This window comes from Panthera uncia, assembly GCF_023721935.1.
Source record: "Panthera uncia isolate 11264 chromosome E2 unlocalized genomic scaffold, Puncia_PCG_1.0 HiC_scaffold_19, whole genome shotgun sequence".
Classification (NCBI taxonomy): Eukaryota; Metazoa; Chordata; class Mammalia; order Carnivora; family Felidae; genus Panthera; species Panthera uncia.
The window spans coordinates 4,257,919-4,277,251 of NW_026057588.1; the positions used below are offsets into that span (position 1 = coordinate 4,257,919).

At 55.6% G+C, this 19,333-nt stretch overlaps 2 protein-coding genes across 2 annotated transcripts in view; one reads left to right on the forward strand and one right to left on the reverse strand.

Annotated features, from left to right (window-relative positions):
• RPL28 (ribosomal protein L28) overlaps window positions 1–19,333 on the reverse strand; it is a 139,127-nt gene that overhangs the window by 112,777 nt on the left and 7,017 nt on the right. The gene's annotated exons all lie outside the window — the stretch shown is intronic.
• UBE2S (ubiquitin conjugating enzyme E2 S) lies at window positions 12,558–18,230 on the forward strand. The gene is made up of 4 exons (XM_049621498.1): window positions 12,558–12,709; window positions 13,324–13,471; window positions 14,799–14,989; window positions 16,675–18,230. Exons 1-4 carry the CDS (start codon window positions 12,707–12,709, stop codon window positions 16,993–16,995), a joined length of 663 nt encoding a protein of 220 aa, XP_049477455.1. The 5' UTR covers window positions 12,558–12,706; the 3' UTR covers window positions 16,996–18,230.

Genomic DNA, 19,333 nt, shown 5'->3' on the forward strand with positions numbered 1-19,333 from the left:
CCCCCCAGGATCCACTCCCACCATGGTGTCATCACCTCCCAGGACCCACCATAACCATAGCATCATCATCTCCTAGGATCCATGACACCCAAATATGTCATCATTTACTAGGATCCACTTCAACCATATGCATCGTCATCTTCCAGGATCCATCATCTTGAGGGCCAAGCACGACAATGGCTGCATTTCAGTTGTGTTCTGGGGTCCCATGGCACCTATAATCGTTCCCGTAAGGGGAACTAGCACAATAACACACCATTTTCCTATTCCCTCAAAAATGGAGTAAGGTGAGGACCCCTCTGATGACATCATCCTTAGTCTGCCCCTTTTTAATGATGTCACTGCCTCTCCCCTGACTTAAGCTGATGCCTGCATCAACCCCGCCACAGACCTGGTCTTGGCCAGACCCCATCACCCCCCTGGTGAGGGCATCCAGGCCCCTCCTGGTAACTCACAGCCCTTCACCCAACCATCTCATCGGTGACAGGGTCAACACAAATACCTTTTATCATCACCAGGGAGTGTGTGTGTGGGGGGGGGCTTTACAGGTCTCAGGTGATATCACTGCCCCTGTTACCTGGACCCCTATCCAAAACAGCACTCCATTGGCTTGGGCCAGACTTGACCCCATGGGCTGGGTGGGCAGCTGTGGCCCCTCTGGGGCCTTCAATCATGTCTTCTGCTGGCCTGATCGTGGAGCAGGCCCATCCTGAGGGCCACAGCCACTGCCAGTGCCATGGTGGGGTGGTGATCTGCATCATCTCAAGACGACGGAGAGGTAGTGTTCTCCCCCTCCCTCCCCCTCACACACCAGGGAGCCTCCAGGGGTTTTGGGGATTCCTCAACACCCAATGCACAATCTGCCCCAATTCCCTTTGTATATAGCCATGTTGCAGGGGGGCGGCCATTCCCCCACTTTTAAAGGGCTACATACCCCCTCCCCAGCCCCCAAGGCAAGGCGAGGGGGCCTCTTCTCCCTTCTCTGGGCCGTCCCTCTCCCTCTTGTCTCCCCCCCCCCCCCCCCCAAAACTGGCACCTCAGCTCATCCCTTCCCGTCAGGAGCCTGGGGCAGAGAACTGGCCCTCAGCTCCCACCACACCGAGGGAACTGGGGAGCCACCCCCATCTACCTGGGCCCCAGTGCCAGTTTTTTGACTCCATGCTTATGGCTGCTCCTCTGGGTTCCTCCAATCCCTCCTAGGGCCTCGCCGCGCCCAGTGCCCCTCAGGCAGACTGTGACTTCCCAAGAAAGGAGCCAGCTTGGGCACCTGCCCCCCCTTGCAGACCCTCTGCTCACCTTCCCCACTGAGCACTCAGCTTTCTCCAGCCCCCAGAATTTGGGGGTTTGGGATCTTTCAGCTTTTGTACTCGCCCCCACACACCTCAACTTGCTCTCTCCTGGCCTGGATTCCAGGAATCTCATTCCCCCTTCCCCGCACTCATTCTGCCACAGGCCGCCTGACCTCGGGGCCTTGACCTCTTATCTCAAATAAGCCATAGTGGGGAGAGGTCTCAAGGGGGTGAGGAAGCAGCCCTGCCCTGCCCGATCACCCTCGATGCTTCCGGAGCAGGGACCTCGCCATCTGAGTCTTCCGCCCCTGATAAATGCGCATGCGCGCACACTCACACATTTCCCCCACCCCCCACTTCTGGTGGAGGGGGCAAGGGGAGGGGTGCAGAGAGAAGCCAAACAATTCTGGACCAGACAGTGCTGGACAGCTTTTTATCCCTGCCCCTCCCGGGCTCTACACCAGACCCCCCTCCCCCCCAGTTCCTTGGTGAGGACAGCGGTGGAGTGGTAACTTGGTATTTTTTGGAATAAACAGATGTTTCCTGAGCCCCAGTCTCAAGGTTTACTGTCGAGAAGAAATGGGTTTCCACCTCTGCGTTTGTGTCACTGGCCGAGGCAGGGGTGGGCATCTAAGAGTCCATAGAGGTGGTCAGGGCTGCCCCCCCCCCAATCTGTCACCAAGAAAGGAGCTGGGTGTGGGAGGGACCGGTACAGCACCTTGAAAAGTCCTCGGTTTCTTCCAAAGAAAGCCTCTTCCCTCTGTGCATTTAAGCATGTGTTTGCACCTCCTTCTACCTGAGGCCTTTGGCTGAGTCTGGCGGAAGCGGGGTGCTCCGTGCTGTTGGTTTGCTGGGGCCGCTGAACCGAGCAGCTCACCCAACAGAAATGTGCCACCTCCTGGTTCTGCAGGCTGCAGGTCTGCGAGCAAAGGGTCTCATGTTGGTTCCTTCTGAGGCAGAGCAGAACTGGTGCTGTGCCACTCTCCTAGCTTTTGGTGGCTTGCTGGCAACAGCTGGCACTCTACACTCACATCATCTTCCCTCTGTACTTTTCTGTCTCTGGGTACAAACTTCCCCATTTTCTAAGGACAACCAGTTATGTTGGAATAGGGCCCATCCTCAGTGACTTCTAAACCCGCTCATCTGTAAAGACCCTACTCCCAAAAGAGGTCACCTTCACTGGTCCTGGAGATTAGGAAGGACTTCAATGTCTCTATTCTGGGGGGAGGGGGAGACACAATTCAAGCCATAACAGGGGGTGTTACATGGCACGGTTCATTCAATTACCAGTTTTTGTGATAACAAGGAAGGATTTTTCCCCCAGTGCATTAAAATATTTGCATAATGAGGACAAGAGCTGACAGTAAGCCACACTGGGGAGAGTAGGCGCCTGCAAGGCTTTATGAACTTTAGGACACCTGTCCCCTAGGGGCACCAAAGTGTTTGTTCATGAATCGTAGACTTCCATCTTACATTGAAGGGCTCCTTTGCACATGCCTCTGGGGGTGGATTGTGTGTGCGGTTCATTCCAGTATTGATTTTATCTCAAAGATAACCCCTTCCTGGGAAGCCTAATTTCATCTCGAAGATAACACACTTCCTGGGGAGTGTGTGACACTTGATCTCGGGGTTGTGAGTTTGAGCCCCATGTTGGGTGCAGAGATTACTTAAAAATAAAATCCTTTATTAAAAAGGAAAAGAAAATCCCTCCCTCTCTGGTGCATTTGTTTCCCAAATTTTAACATTTATTTATTTTTTGAGAGAGTGTAAGCGAGGGAGGGGCAGACAGAGAGGGAGACACAGAATCCGAAGCCGGCTCCAGGCTCTGAGATGTCAGCACAGAGCCTGACATGGGGCCCAAACTCACAAACCAGGAGATCATGACCTGAGCCGAAGTCAGACACTTAAACAACTGAGCCACCCAGGAGCCCGTTTCCCAAATTTTAGATTTTACTTGATTAGTCAGGGTTCTCCAGAAAACTGGAGCCAATAAGACTGTGTGTGTGTGTGTGTGTGTGTGTGTGTGTGTGTATTCATTTTAAGGAACTGCTTCCTGTGATTGTGGGGTTGGCAAATCCAAAGTCTGTGAGGCAGGTCAAAGGCTGGAAATTCAGGCAGGCTTTCCATGTTACAGCCTTGACACAAAATTCTTCTTCTCTGAGATACTTTATCTTTGGTCTTATGGCCTTCAACTGATTGAGTGAGGCCCACGCATGTGATCTTGAAGTCAACGGATAGTAGACATTAATCACATCTACAAAATACCTCACAGCAACATCTGGACTGGGGTTTGACCCAGCAAATGGAAATGGTAGGCTGGCAAAGTGGACATGAAATCTAACCATCGCACTGTCCTTGTGGGGAAGTGGTCACTCCTAGCTTGCTGGAGGGACAGTGTGATCTGCTTTGGAGAAAGCCTCATCCCCTTCCGTGTGGTCAACTGTTCAGCACTGGCCAGAGCTCACCTAGTCAGGTTTATTTGTTTGGCTGTAGATTAGTGGGGCAGGAGGGACGCGTGCAGTGCACTTGAATCTTGGTGTTATGCTCCCTCGTTAAATGTGTCACCTGGTGAGCACAAGGGTTGTCTGCATATTCTTAGAAACCACCTCTTCTCATTGGCGTCTTTGTCTGCAGATAACTGGAGGGGGTGGGGGAGAGGTGACCATGCTGCGCATCCAAGTATGGGTTCCCTGAGCACGCAACAATTCTCCCCATAGGGACACAGAAGGACAGTACTCCCCTGTCCCCTTGAGATCATATGTTCCCACGTGATATGCTTGAAGTAGGAACAGAGGTAGGTAGAAGCTTCCGAGAGCCCATGTGCAGACAGATCCCCACACTCTTCCTTTCCCCACTGGCAATGTTTCAGGTGATGCCTACTCTGTGGGCCTGCATCCAAGACAGATCAGCCAGGGCCCCAAATAGCAACTTCAGCCAAGCCTCGATGGACATGCAGTGTGAGTGGGAAATAAACCCTGTTCCTTTAACAATGGGGGTTTGGGGGCTACTTGTTACTGCAGCACAGTGTAGTCCATTCTGGCTGTTACAGGTTGCCTGTGGGGGGGGGGGGGGGGGGGGATGGGTGCCTAGAGGCTTTTCGACATATCCTCTTTTGTGCTTCTGAATTTTTGTGTCAGTGGGGAGCCCGACGCAGGGCTCGAACTCACAAACTGTGAGATCATGACCGGAGCTGAAATCGAGTTGGACGCTCGACCGACGGAGCCAGCCAGGCGCCCCTAAAATCAAATATAAATTTAAATGTAAACGGTGCCAGCTTTGACTGGCACTCCCCTCGCTGAGCGTGTGCCCAGGAGGGACTGCAAGATGGGAGGTCCCAGTCTCACTCCTCGGCCCTGCAGAGTGACCACACTGAGTTGCAAGGCCAGGGCTTAAAGGCACGTACTTTTCATTGGACACGGCCTCCATGTGCCAGTCCAGTCGCCTTCTTCACTTGTGTTCCACCCAGAAAAGAACAATCCGATCGACACACACTGTGCTTTGGATGGGCAAGTCAAGGCTATGGTCTGACGTGAGCATTTCTGCCTTCGTAGCCTAACACTTGCTCAGTCTGCAACTCCGCTGTGTCAATAAATACAGCTCCCACGAGACTATTCTTAACCCGTTTGACAGGGAGGGCCTGCGAGCTCCTGAAATCTACACCAGACGCCGTGTCCATGTGCCTTCCCCTCTGCCGCCATTAACTTCGGGTTTTGAAATAATTTCAAACTTGCTCAACAGCTACCAGAATAAGTCAGAGAACACCTGTACACCCTTCGCCAATTCACCAGTTGTTAACGTTGCAACACACCGCTTCGGGATTCTCTTTCCATATAAACACCTTTTTTTTCTTCTCCAAGGTACGTGAGGGTGAGTTGTGCACGTCATACCCTTTTGTCGCGAAGGGGCATTTGTGGAGAACAAGGACGTTCTCTTCCACATCCACAGCACAGGGACCGAAACCAAGCACTTCACGCTGATGAAGCCCATGTTCCGGTTTCACCGACTGTCCCAACCCTGCTTTGGAGCAGTTTCTTTGCAGTCCCTGCTGTCTGGGGACGAGCTATTGCATGTGATTGTCTCTTGAGGCTCCTCTAGTTTGATCAGTCCCTCTGTCTTTTTCACGCCATTGATGCTTTTCAGGAGTCCAGGATGGCTCTTTTGCAGGATGTCCCTGCACCCGGTCCGAGGTCTCCTCATGAATAGGCCCAGGCTGTGCACGTCCGGCAGGAGATTCAGCGGTGACACCAACCTCTTGGCACATCACCATGGGGACAGCCTGTGCTGGCCACCAGCTGGGACTGCTGCTGTTAGCTTGGACCACTTGGCCGGGGCACCGAGGAGGGGCTGTTTCCCCCTCGGTAAACAGGAAGTACCCTGCCTGAGGGCCCTCGGACTTGTTCCCCCTCAAACTTGTACCTGCTGGTTCAAGCCTCCCTGGGTGATTCTCTTGCCTAGAATCTGGGTGATTCTTACTGTGGTGTCTGCCGAATGATAATTTTCTAATTTCACCATTCCTCTGGCATTTATTACTTAGCATTTGCACACGATCATTCCAGGGGAACAGGATTCAGTACCCCCGTCAGACTCTGTGAGACACCACTGATTCCAACAACAAATTCACCAGGACTCTCAATGGCACATGGAAGTGACAGACTCCCGTCCCTACCCACACAACGTTTGGGTTCTTCCCCTTTTCCATTACTGTAAACAATGCTTGGAGGAACATCTTTCACAAACCGCTTGGTGCGTTCGCTTCTCGTTTCCTAGGATGAGCTCCCAGGAGACGAATGTCTGAGTTGCACGGTGGTGTGTTTTACACATTTGCTACTCAAATGCCACGCTGCAGCCTCAGAAGTCCTGCCGGGTCCGTGGATGTGCGAACATCTCTCTGCCTCCGTCCTCACCGGCACTGATCATTACCCTGCTTGGTCTGGGTGTGCAGCAGAGGTACTGGTTTTACAGCCAGTAAAGGAAGGCCCTGGTGCACGAAAGTGTGTTTTCAGCCAACGTGATGTCTGCACTGCTTTCTAGGGTTTCTAGTGCCTGGAATAGCCGGCGGAAGAAGCGGGTCATTACCAGCGTGTCCATTGCCTGATCCATTTCGGGGCATCCTTCCAATCAGTGAAGGTCCCTCCCACCCAGGAGAGCTCGAACTCCTGCTCTTGGGACACAAGGGCACGCGGTGTTGTTAATCACCTACTGAGTCAACCGCAGACGGCCAAGTGCTTAGAGGTTTGAAGCCCCCCAGGGGCAGAGGACCTGCTGACCACCACAGACAGTGGCCTCAGAAATGAAGATGGGGGTATTTACACATGGAAAATGCTCAGCCACACCGGGAGGAAAGGAGACAGGGCTGATGGGGAAAGCACCGTGGTCTGCCCGCGATCGATCATGCATTTTGAAGATCGCTGATATCCAGGCTCATTCCTGAATCAGGACATCGACGTCGGCTGCACCCCTGCCCGGAACGGCTTTCTCCACATTTCCACAAAACTTGCTCCCTCACCGCCATTAAGCCTGTACTCAAATGCCTCCTTCTCAAGAAAGTCCACCGTGGCCACCCTGCCTAAAATGCCCTCCCACGGCATTCCCAATACTCCTTACCCTGCTCTGATTTCTCAGTAATTAGTACCATTTCACACCATCAACCTTCCTTGCGTACTAGCCCGAGACTTTCCCAGTTTTAGCACCGAAAGTCCTGTGTCTTGCGCAAACCAGGACAGCTGAGCACCTGGGTTTTGTGCTTGGTGTTTACTACCTATCTCCCCCTACAACGAAAGCCCCGGGAAGGCAGGGTTTTGTCTCCTGTCCTGCTCTTGGATCTGTCCCAAGCACGCAGAACAGCGCTTGGCAAACGGATGGTGCTTACGAAAGAAAAAGAAAAAAGAAACATCACTTGTTAGGGAGCCTGGGTGGCTCAGACACTCGAGCGTCCGACTTCGGCTCAGGTCATGATCTCACGGTTTGTGAGTTCAAGCCCCATGACGGACTCTGTGCTGACAGCTCAGAGCCTGGAGCCTGCTTCAGATTCTGTCTGTCTCTCTCTCTCTCTCAATGCCCCTCCTCCACTCGCTTGCGCTCACACACTCTCTCAAAAATAAATAAACGTTAAAAACAACAACAACAACAACAACAGTAAAACACTTGTTAAACAGGTCAGGTCCTGATGGTGGTGAGGATCCAAACAAGGGCCACTTCTAGGCGCTTCTCCCTCAGGAAAGCTCAGGACAGTGCCCAAAGGTAAATGCTCACGTGTGCTCCCTGCAGCTTGTAGCCAAGGACTGGACCTGGAGTAAACGCTCACGGGTCGGAGAGTGCTAGAAAGTGTGGGCGCTCTTCCCGAGGAGCAGGGCACACCCACCCCCCCCAGGGCAGGTGTGTGTGGACGTGCACACACAGATGTGAGCACAGCCGCTCCCGGACCCCCGGGGTGCTCACAGGGGTAGCCGAGGGGGTGTGCGTGAGTGGGGGGGAGGACGAGAGCTGCACCTCCCATCTTTCCTTCCTGCACCTCAGTAGCCATGCGAGTTCCCCCCCAGAACCTACTTCTCTCATCATGTAATACAAACAAACAGGAGAAATGAAAATCGATTTGTGAGGCTAGAATTCAGGCTGAAGGGACAACCTGGGTTTCAATGCAGAAGACGTTTCTGGGCCGGGGCGCCTGGGTGGCTCACTCGGTTTGAGCTTCCGACTTTGGCTCAGGTCATGATCTCGGGGCTTGTGAGTTCGAGCCCTGCATGGGGCTCTCTGCTGTCAGCACAGAGTTAGCTTCGGATCCTCTGTCCCCCTCTCCCTGCCCCTCCCCCATGCTCTGTCTCTCTCAAAAATAAAACAAACAAACAAACAAAAAAGAGTAAGCTTCCGGGTCACCAGTATTTAGCAAAGGGAAGGCACCCTATGCCCACCCTTCCCCACCTCTCCCAAACTGACTCAGGGCCATCACTAGGCCACCTCCCGACTAATTCTCCAATCTGTCCTCTTCTCTCCAACTGCCAAGGCCACCGCTTTAGCTTCTTTCCCTGAGCATGAGGCATCTGAGTTTTCTCCATCTTGGAGCATGTGCAGGAATTTCATTCTTTCTGTGGCCATAGAACAGCCCATTGTATGGGAGGCACCACAGCTGGTGTGGCCATTCCTCACTGATGAACTTCTGGGTTTTTCCACCTTTTGGTCATCGTGAATAATGCCGTTGGCAACACCTAAGTGTGACTTTTTGCGCAAACGTCTGTTTTCAATTATCTGGAGTAATAATCAGAACCATGGGTTCACACGGTAGCTGTATTTACATCTGAGGGATTGCCAGAATGTTTTCCAAACCAGTGGTACCATTTATCATTCCCACCAGCCATGTGTGAGAGTTCTGATCTCTTGGGGCACCTGGGTGGCTTGGTTAGTTAAGTGTCTGACTCTTTTTAAATTTTTTTTTAATGGTTACTTATTTTTGAAAGAGAGACAGAGCGTGAGCAGGGGAGGGGCAGACAGAGAGGGAGTCACAGAATCCACGACAGGCTCCAGGCTCCGAACTGTCAGCACAGAGCCTAACATGGGGCTCGAACCCACGAACCGTGAGATCATGACCTCAGTAGGACACTTAACCAACTGAGCCACTCAGGCATCCTGAGGGTCCAACTCTTGACCTCAACACAGGTCGTGATCTCACAGTTCAAGGGATCAAGCCCCACGCTGGGCTCTGTGCTGACAGTGCATGGAGCCTGCTTGGGATTCTCTCTCTCCCTCTCTGCCCTCCCCTGTTTGTACTCTCTCTTTCTCTCAAGATTAATAAACATTAAAAAAAAAAAAAAGAGTTCCAATTTGTCCACACCCTCTCCAACACTTGCTATAGGCTGACTTTTTTTATAACTGCCACCCTGGTGGTGTAAATTGGGATCCCATTGTGGTTTTAGGTGGCATTTCCCACATGGCTAATGCTGTTGAGCATTTTTGTCACATGCTTACTGGCCACTTACAGATCATTTCCCTGCCACCACAGTCCCTTCTCAGGATCTGCAACGGTCTCCTCCCTGGCAGGGAGGCAGGGCTGTTCATTCTTTTCTCCACCCAGCAGTCAAGTAACCTGCAAACACCCGAGTCAGACCACAGCACTGCTCTGCTCAAAACCCTGCAGTGGCTCCCTACTACCTCAGAGAAAGGGGCAGAGTTCTAACCATGGCTTGGAAGGCCCTGCATGAGACCTCCCACCCCAACCTCATCTCCCCCCCCATACTCCTCCCTACCTTCCAGCCACACTGGCCTCCATGCAGTTCCTTAGATGTTCCAGCTGTTCCCGCTGCTGCCTGGAATGCTCTTCTCTGATAAGCCTATAGCTCACTTCTCGCCTTCCTTCCGACCCGGGTTCAAATGACACCTGCTTGCCGAGGCCTACCCTGGCCACCTAGCTTAACATTCGCAGGACCTAGTGCCCCGAGCCCCTTCCTGTGCTTCTTTCTTTGTCCACGGTTCTTGTTCCTTCTACATACTCCAAGTCTTACGAATTTATTGGACTGTTTTATGTCTGCCCTGGCCCACTACAGCAAACCCCACTTGGGCAAAGATCTTTGTCTGTTTCCTGAGGTACCCTAAGCACCCAGAATGGTCCCCGGCACACACTAGGTGCTCAGCAAACACCTGCTGAGTGAATGAACACCCCTGACTTGTCAGGCATCCTGCTGGGGGCTGAGGACAGAGTCCCTGATCTCCTGGAGCTCACCTAATCAGCGGTGACAGCAATAAACACGTCCTAAGTGATCAAGAAATGACAAATTTCGACAGACCGGGATCAAAGAGGGTGGAGTATGCCAGCAAGCAAGGCAGTGGAAAGTTCTCCAGGTACAAGGGACCCACGCCCAAGTGTTCTCAGGTCAGACAGCTTGGCAGATACCAGGGACCAACAGAAAGGCAGCCCAGGGGACTTTGGGGAGTGTGCCGTTGGAAGCTTGGGGTCTAGTCAAAATGTAGCGGGGCAGAAGGGTCCTGCGAAGTTTCCAGCAGGGACAGTGCCTGTTGGGATTGGGATTCCAGGGGATGGTAAACAAGGACCTACCCAAGGGCCACTCGGGCCACTACCTGTTCTTGTAAACAAAGCCTAAGCGGAACACGGCCACCCCTTCCTCTTCATGTTGGCGAGGCCACTAAAGCAGGGCTGAGCAGTGGGTTGAGACAGAGACCCACGGTCCACAAAGCTGAAAGCCTTTTCTGAAAAGGTCTGCTGACCTCAATTTCAAGATGACTGTTCAGGGGGTAGGCGACCCCTCCCTCTCCCCCACAGCAGGTCCTGTTGACTTTCACGGAACCCCAACCCCTCGACCCACCCCGACTGCCATAAACCTGCTCAGCACGGTCTTCATCCCCACCTCCATGGCTGCCAGCACCTCCTCCTCGGCCTCTCTGTTCTCGACTGGAAGTCAGACGGAGTCGCGCTCGGCTCAGAGCCTCCCGCGGCTCCTCCTTGATCGAAGGAAAGAACACAGTGTTCTGCTCACTGCGGCCTGGACCCGAGACCTGCCTCTTCCCTTTCTCTAAAGGTTCCCCCCACCCCATCACTCCCTGTCTCCCCCGCCCTCCCAGCGCAGGCCCTGATATTCCCTCCTCTGGTCTTTATCACACTCCCACAGCACGTTATATATTTGCTTGCCTGCCTGGCACCCCCAGGAGAGCGTCAGCCCCACGCCGCCAGGGGTTTTGCCCCTTGTTACCCTCCGCCTATTCTAAAAGCTTCGTGCGTGCACATCGTGCTTCCACCTGACAGGGTTGCCGCCTGCAATGGAACGAGGGCAGTGCCTGGCGCACAGCTCGCAGGGGTTGCATCGTGACCGTCACTATCAGCACGGTTGTGTCTTTTGGATGCATCCTTGCAGCAGGGCCGGGCTTGACTACCATACCACCTCGACCTTGTCTCTGCTTGGGGGGGTGGGGGGAACCTGGGCGAGGCCCCTGCTTCTTCCCTCAGTGTCCTTGAGCGCCCCTCGGGTCAGAGTCCCCTGCAACCGGCTGGCTGGTACTGAGGACCAGGTGGGGCTCGCCAGTACAGGGCGGATCCTCCGTGGGTGCTGCTTACGACCACAACAGTGGGGTCCCTGCTGCTGGAGCTCGGGCCGCATCCACGAGGGAGGCGGCTCAGGGGTCTTCCCGGGACACGTGGCGGGCAGGGATGGGAGGCCGAGGCCGGTGCCCGGGACACGGCGAGGACAAGGGGACACCATTCCCCGGCGCGGGGCTGCAGGGTGGCGAGGTCCGTCGGGGACACGGGGACACCGCCGCGGGGCTACAGGGTGGAGACCCGAGGACCACTGGCGGGCAGCGCCAGGCCCCGACCTCCTTCCGGCACATCCCGAGGGAGCCCGGCGCCCGCTTCCCGCGTGGAGAAACAGAAACCCGACGTCGTGATTGCCACCTGGCCAGAGTCACAGGCCACAGACGGCCAAGCCCTCAAGGCCGTGCAACCTGCTTCTGCCCCGCCCGCGACACACGACACGGGTCACGGGGCAGTGCCCGCACAAAATGGCGCCTCGTAGAAAAATGCAGCCGACTCCCAGCGCCCATCCCCACCGCGGGCTGAGGAGCGGGCGCGGACGGCCGCGCACACCTAATTTGCATATACAAAACCGACGAACTTCGTTGGCTACGAACGGCTTGGCCCGACCTAGACAAGGTTCCCATTGGTTACTCTCCACTCCTTCCCGCCCCCCTGGCACCGCCTTCTCCATCAAGGACTGGCGCTTACGAGCCCCGTGACGCCATTCCACCATTACGTGTCCCCATTGGCCAGAGAGCCTTCCGTCATCCGTTTAAACCCCCCGAGTCCCGCCCTCCCATGCCCCTCCCCGGCTCCGCGGCCGACCGTTACTCGCGTGCGCGATTTCCTGGGCGTCAGGGCACGCGCGCGTACGCCGGGCGGAGGAGGCGTCTCATTCAAACGGCCCAATCAGCGGTCGCGTTGCCTCTCGCTTCCTCTCCTTCTCTACTCTCCCGCCTCAGAGCCCCCATTCTCCGGGGACCCCATTACGACCCCCGTGCGTCCCCATTGGCCGACCTGCCGCGCGCCCCCCTCCCCAACTTCTCCTGTTTCTGCCCGCAGCTTGCGGGAAGGGAGCGAGCGCCCCGAACGCCGAGGACCTTGCGCGGTGACGTCACGGGTCGAGGCGCGGCGCTCCGGGGCCGCGGGGGGGGGTGTGGCCTACGGACGGCTACAAAAGGGCGGCGGTGCGCGCGCGACCGGCTCAGTGCGGCTGGGCGCTCGGGGCAGGAGGAGTTCTAGGCGCTCAGCGCGGCGGGCGTCGGAGGCAGCGGGGAGTGGAGCGGAGCTGCCGGGGCCTCCCTAGGGCCGCAGCGGCAGCAGTTGGGCCCCCCGCCCCAGCCGGCGGCCCGCAGAGCGCAGGAAGGGGGCCGGGGGGACCCGCCCCCGGCCGGCCACAGTCATGGTGAGCGCGGAGGCCAGGCCCGGGAGGGGCGGTCAGGGGCCCCCCTGGAGGAGGAGGCGGGGTCTCAGGAGCCTCTCGCGGACTCACTGGGGTATCGGGGGGGCCCGCCTGGGGTCCCGGGCCTGGGATGGGCCCGCGGGCCCTCCTGGAGGCGGGGCAGGAGCGGAACCTGGGCGGCCCGCAGGTTCCCCAGAGGGGAAGGCCCGGCTGAGTCCCGGAGAGGGCTCTGGGGCTTTGTGGCTCGCCCGTGGGTGTTCCGGGAGCAAGGACGCTCCGCCTCCATCTCCAGGCCCGAGCTGGGGTTTCGAAGATGGTTTCACCAAGGTTAGGTAGAGAGGGGGACCAGGGTAGGCCTCGGGCGTACCCCGAAACACTGGGGACCATGCCTGACTGTGAGCAAGACTTGGGGGCCTCTGGAGAAGGCAGAACCATCCACAAGCCCCTTGGAAGGCCCGTCCCCATTTCTAGTGGGAGGTCAGCTTTGGACGGCCATCTGGAGCATGCTGGGTGGGGGACCTGGGGACTGCGGGATCAACACCAGGGTGGCCACTGCATCCTTAGATCCAGGAAGCCCCGGCTCCGCCAGCTACCCACCCCTTCTCTTCTGTGTCCAGAACTCCAATGTGGAGAACCTGCCCCCCCACATCATTCGCCTGGTGTATAAGGAGGTGACCACGCTGACTGCTGACCCGCCTGATGGCATCAAGGTGTTCCCCAACGAGGAAGACCTCACTGACCTGCAGGTCACCATCGAGGGCCCTGGTGAGTGTGGGCAGGAGGAGTGTGCTTGTGGGTTCCTCTTGAGTACGAGAATGGGTCGGAAAGACCGTTTCCACGTGATTTCACTTATACGTGGCATCTAGAAAACAAACAAACCGAAAAAGCAGAACTAGAACAATAGGAAGCTCCAGTTACAAGTTGGACTGTGCCGGGTGCTGGGGACGCAGTGGTGGACCAGGGAGCCCTCTGACTTGGCGCTCACGGCTTGCAGGGCCGGACACCACAACCACTGACCGTGTACATGTTTCCTGCAAGGTGGTGAGAGCATCTAACGGGGGCTGTAGCAGGCTTGTCAGGTAGGGGTTCTCTGGGGCCTGGAGGGTGGGCCGGATGACCGCAGACTCCTTGCTGTCATGTCCGGGACCCACGGGACAGAGCAGGGAACTAGCCGGACACGGTGTTGCAAGAGGGAACAGTAATAACCAGGTGATTATGTGTGATCGTTTAACCGTGCAGTGAATTAGTGTGCTGCTTCTACACAGTGACACAAGAGGTTGCGAGAGCGCGTGGTGAAGGACTTGGCCGCGCATGGGACAGTGGGGAGGGCGTCAGGGAAGACTTCTGGGTTATTATCACGCAGTGCTCGATGGTGATAGGCCGGGTTCCAAGGCAGGCGCCGTGGGTACTTTGTAGGGACAGAGAAGAGACTGATGGAGCTTTCAGGGAGCAGAAGAGTCTGTAAGGAGTTGGGAAAGGAAGCCATTGGTGGGTTCAAAGATGTGATGGCTGCAGTGTTCCTTTGACAGGGAGGGGGCAGGGCGGTCAGGAAACTATTAACCGCTGGCTTCGGGAAAGAGGTGACCGTAGAGGCGGGGTCAGGTGCAGGAGGGCGCCTAGACGTCAGTCGCCAGGCTGCCACTGAGGGATGTGGGGATTGGGGTACGAGGAACAACAGTGGGCACAGAACCGCTCCCTCGTGTGTGTGTGTGTGTGTGTGTGTGTGTGTGTGTGTGTGTGTCAGTCATGAGCAAGTGGGTGGACGAGAACCTTTCACTGAGGCAGGCTGGCGGGCAGACCTGGAGTTGACAACAGTCCCATCATTTGCCTGCGGGCCTTCAAAGAAGATCTTCCTGCTTCCTAGAAGATCTGTGGGTGGGAGCGTCTGCCCTCGGGAAGGAGAGAGGAGGCGTCCGGGGGTGGCTACCAGCACCAGGTCAGGGCCATCACCCTGAGGCAGGGAGCTGAGCCTCACTCCACTCTCACGAAAGCCTCGGTCTTGGGGGGGGTAGGGGGGGGTGGCGGCAGGGCACTGGGCTCACAGCCAGACTGGAGACTGGGCGTCCTGACCCGGCCCCCTCCTGCACTCCAGAGGGGACCCCTTACGCCGGAGGCCTGTTCCGCATGAAGCTCCTGCTGGGGAAGGACTTTCCCGCCTCCCCGCCCAAGGGCTACTTCCTGACCAAGATTTTCCACCCCAACGTGGGCGCCAACGGTGAGATCTGCGTCAACGTGCTCAAAAGGGACTGGACAGCGGAGCTGGGCATCCGGCATGTGCTGCTGGTGAGTTCTTGGCGGGGGGCTCCCCCCTCCTGGACATCCCAGTGGCGCCTGGGCTGTGGTGCATTCTTTCTTTTTTAAAATAAACTCTGAAGTTGTTAGGGGCTTCTGTGTAAAAGTCCAAGTTTCCAGATGGAAAATTCTGGAAGGCTTGGCAGTGTTTGACCCACTGAGCGTGGTTGTACAGGTTGTGCCGTGCCTGGTGTACCTTTGCTGTGTGTGGAACGCGCAAGGAGTTTGTGTAATGGGACACTTTCCTGATGGAGCAAGTCAGGCATCGGGCGGGGGCGGGGGGGGGGTTGGTTTCAAGTTATAATTTACAGTATGAAATTCCTGGACCATACAGTTCATTGGTTACGCGGGAGTCACAGAATTTGTACAGCCGTCACTGCCGTAGCTCAAACTTGTCGTTTCCACCAGGAGCAACTCTGCTCCACCAGGGACGGTGTGTGGTAGGGGACTCTTACTTGTCGCATCGAGTGGGAAGCCCAGGCGCTCGTGCTGCTCTGCGGCCTCACAGAGGGTGATTCGGACTCTGTGTCCACTGAGCCCAGGTGGAGACACCCATCTCCACAGCCACTAAGGCATTTAGGTCACATGCTGCCTCCCCACCCCACTCAAGGCTTACAAAAGGTTTCTGAGGGGCACCTGGCTGGCTCAGTCGGTAGGATTGTGACTCTTAACCTTGGGGTCGTGAGTTCCAGCCCCATGTTGGGCATGGGGGCTACTTCAGAAAACACATTTTTTTGAAAATGGAATTGCTCTGGAGCCCTGGGGCAGATGGTGGGGTGGGGACGCGGAGTTTCCTGCTGGGCACTTGGGGAGGATGGAGCTCCAAGGTAATCGTACTTTGTCCTCCTCTCCCGGTCGTGTCTGCAGCGGCTGCCAGGGACTCTGGAGGTGAGCTCACAGAGTGACTCTGTGTCCCCGATGATCCCTAGGAGCCTTGGGTCTGGCCCCAGCCGTGAGGGAACCCCTGAGGGGCCTGTGGGTGTGGGGCCAGAGCTTAGAATTGGGTGTGGTCCTGGGTCCCTGCTCAGCATCAGTGGTGTTTGCCGGGCCATGTGCCTTGCCTGTCACAGCAGCCAGGGGACCACCTGTTCTTGTCCTTGTTTACAGGCCAGAAGGGTCGTGTCCCCCGCTTGAGGCACAGTTAGGGCCCTGCAGGCTCCCTTTCATAGTGGCCAAAAGGGGGGTTGGGACAGACCCCACTGTGGCTGGTCTCGCTCCACCCCTTCACGGAGCCCGTGCACGTCTGGCTTCGGTTTACCCCCCACTTAAAGGGGTGTGGGGATCGGCTCCCTTCCTACACTTCCCTCTGGATGTTCCTCATGGGCCAGGTCCCTTTATTTACACCCTGATGCCTTTCTCGGTCCGGCCCGCCCACCGGAGTCTGGCTCTTCCTTGGTACCTCTGGTGACAGCCCTGGGTTTTTATGTGTCCTGTTTATGTTGAGAGATGAACAGCCCTGGAGTCCCAGCAGGCCCAGGTGTGAGTTCCTAAGTTGTCTCCCTTGCTTCCTGAGTGACCTCGGGCAAGTCCCTTCCCTCTCCAGTCCAGGCCTCGATCACAGGGGACACAGGTGTGAGCTGGGCCAGCGTCTTGTTGGGGGACAGCATCGGGAACAGGGAGCAGCCAGTGTGGAGGCCACGAGGCCCAGCCCCCTGACCTTGGTCCTCTGCCCGCAGACCATCAAGTGCCTGCTGATCCACCCTAACCCCGAGTCTGCCCTCAACGAGGAGGCTGGCCGCCTGCTCCTGGAGAACTACGAGGAGTACGCCGCCCGAGCCCGCCTGCTCACGGAGATCCACGGGGGCGCCAGCGGGCCCAGCAGCGCAGAGGCTGGCCGGGCCCCGGGTGCGGGCGCAGCCCCCTCTGCTGACCCCCTGGCTCCCGGGGGTCCTGGAGGAGCCGATGGCCCCATGGCCAAGAAGCACGCGGGTGAGCGGGACAAGAAGCTGGCAGCCAAGAAAAAGACGGACAAGAAGCGGGCGCTGCGGCGGCTGTAGTGGCTCTTCTCCAGCCCTCCCCACCTCCCCCTTCCCGACACTGACCCCCAACTCTGTCTCTAAGTTATTTAAATTATGGCTGGGGTGGGGGAGGGTGTGGGGGCACCGGGACCTGGATTTGTTTTTCTAAATAAAGTTGGAAAAGCAGCTGCTGTGCCTCACAGACACCCCAGGACCACGGCCTCAGCCACACGGGTCCCCCTGTTAAGTCCCCATGTAGGGCTGCAGCTCGCTCATCCTGTGGCAGTGGGGGAGGACCCCAATTTCCTGTCTAAAGCGGGGGGGGGCCGGGCCTGTTCTTGATAGTTGTTGTCTTCGTTCCTGAGGTAGGTGTGCGGCAGTGTCCCTTTCTTCCCGAGACAGTCAGGTGACAGGTGGGGGGGAAGCTGCTGGCTTCTCCACACCTGATTCAGCTCAGGGCAACAAAGCCTGTTCCCCAAATCCTAGGCCTAAAACGATGCCCATCCACCTGTCTCCGTTGGTCTGCAGCCCGGGTGCGGTGAGCTGGCCACTGTCCTCTGGTTTCACAGTTGAAGGCCTCTGCCCCGTCCTCGTTCCTATCTCCAGTCTCCAGTCCCGGCAAGGGATCCCTCCTGGTGGGTTTTAGCTATCCTCAGGCTTGTAGGACCCGGTCACCCAGAGGCTGTCCTCAGCTCTTGGAAGCTCAAGTGCCCCACCTAAGGGCCAGGTCCTTCTGAAGGGCTCAGCTGATGGGCAGAAGCCTCCCAGGTGCTCCTGCTTAATTCCAGGTGACTGACCTAATCCTAGAAACCAGTCTGTCAAATTGACAGATTCTGCCCCACCACTCCAGGGGAGGGGGGTGGTGCAGGAGGACCTGGGGCAGGTTAGCCTCCTGTACACAGGCAGCTTTTACTGGCCTGGCCCTCTGGACTGCAGGCTGGTGGTCCTGGTCTCAGACTGATGGGTGGGGCAGAGGTAAAGGCTGTAAAGCCCGAGTGGTGGGAGGGTGGGAGGGACCTCGAAGGCAGAGGCCCGGCAGCCAGCTGGCTTCAAATTGGCTTATTGTCCATTAACAAAATTTGTGGTCCCCTGTCAAAAAATGATCATAAAAAGAGAAAGGGAAACATGTCTACATAAAGACTTGTACATGAACTTTCAGAGTTGCTCCCTTTCTGATGGACAAAAAGTGGAAATAATCCAAAGGTTTAACAGATGGACTAAAATTGTGAGTTCATAGAATGGAATACTACTCAGCAAAATACTGATACAAAAACCAGCTTAGATGAATCACAAAAATATTCTCTGCTAAGTGAAGCCCTATACATAAGTGTACAAAATATCTGGTTCCACTTACGGATGAAATTCTAGAACTGGCAATATTGGTCACTAGTGGCTGAGAACAGGTCACTGGCTATCTGCAATCAAGGAAAACATGTACAGGGGCAGGGGCAACCTTCTGGAGTGATGAGTATATCCCAGATCTTGATCATATCGGTGGTCACACAGGTGCATAAATTTGTCAAAACTTCAACTAAAAATGGGTGTATTTTTATGTAAACTGTATCAACGAAGCTTATTTAATTAAGCCAATAACTTCATTTATCTAGAGTAGAAGATAAGTCAGTGGGGCAGAAGATTTTGCAAGACATATAACCAAAAAGTACTAATTCAAAGAATGTATAAAGAGCCCCCCCCAAATCAGTAAGAAAAAGAACACAAAAGAGAAACTGGTGAAAGCACGTCACAAAAGAGGAAATCCAAAAGCTACTCCTCGCTCGTAGTTGAGAAAATGCAGTGTAAGCCAACAGTGATACCGCTCCACTCCCACGGAACTAATGACGGTCGTTCGTGTCTAACAATACCAAGGTTGTAGAGCCACAGACCCCGTCGTGTGGCCCTGGTGGGAGCAGCAAATGCTAAAACGCACGCGGAAACGTCGAAAGCACGCGTACCTTGTTACTCGGCATTCTTACACAGCAGGCTTTAAACAACATCTGTCCTCATTACACGCACTGTAAACGCGGTTGTAGGTTCAAGAAACAATACCATAGGACAAAAAATGAACTACCACTGCTCCCAGCAGCAGGGAAAAATCACAAACGTCATGATCAGCCAGACCAGCAAGTCATAAAAGATTCCCACAATTCGAATGCCTTCGTGCACAATTCCAAAGCAGGCAAAAATAAGTTGTACTGCTGAACATACATACGTAGGTTGTAAAACTGTAAAAGATTGTCTGCGTAAAGTTGGGCATTCTGGTTACCTTAAACTGGCAAGAAACCCAGGTGGACTTCTGGGGAGCAGGTAGTTCTGTTTCTTTACTTGGGTGTTGATTATGTGGATGCTTGCTTTATAATTCTTTTCTATATATGTGTGT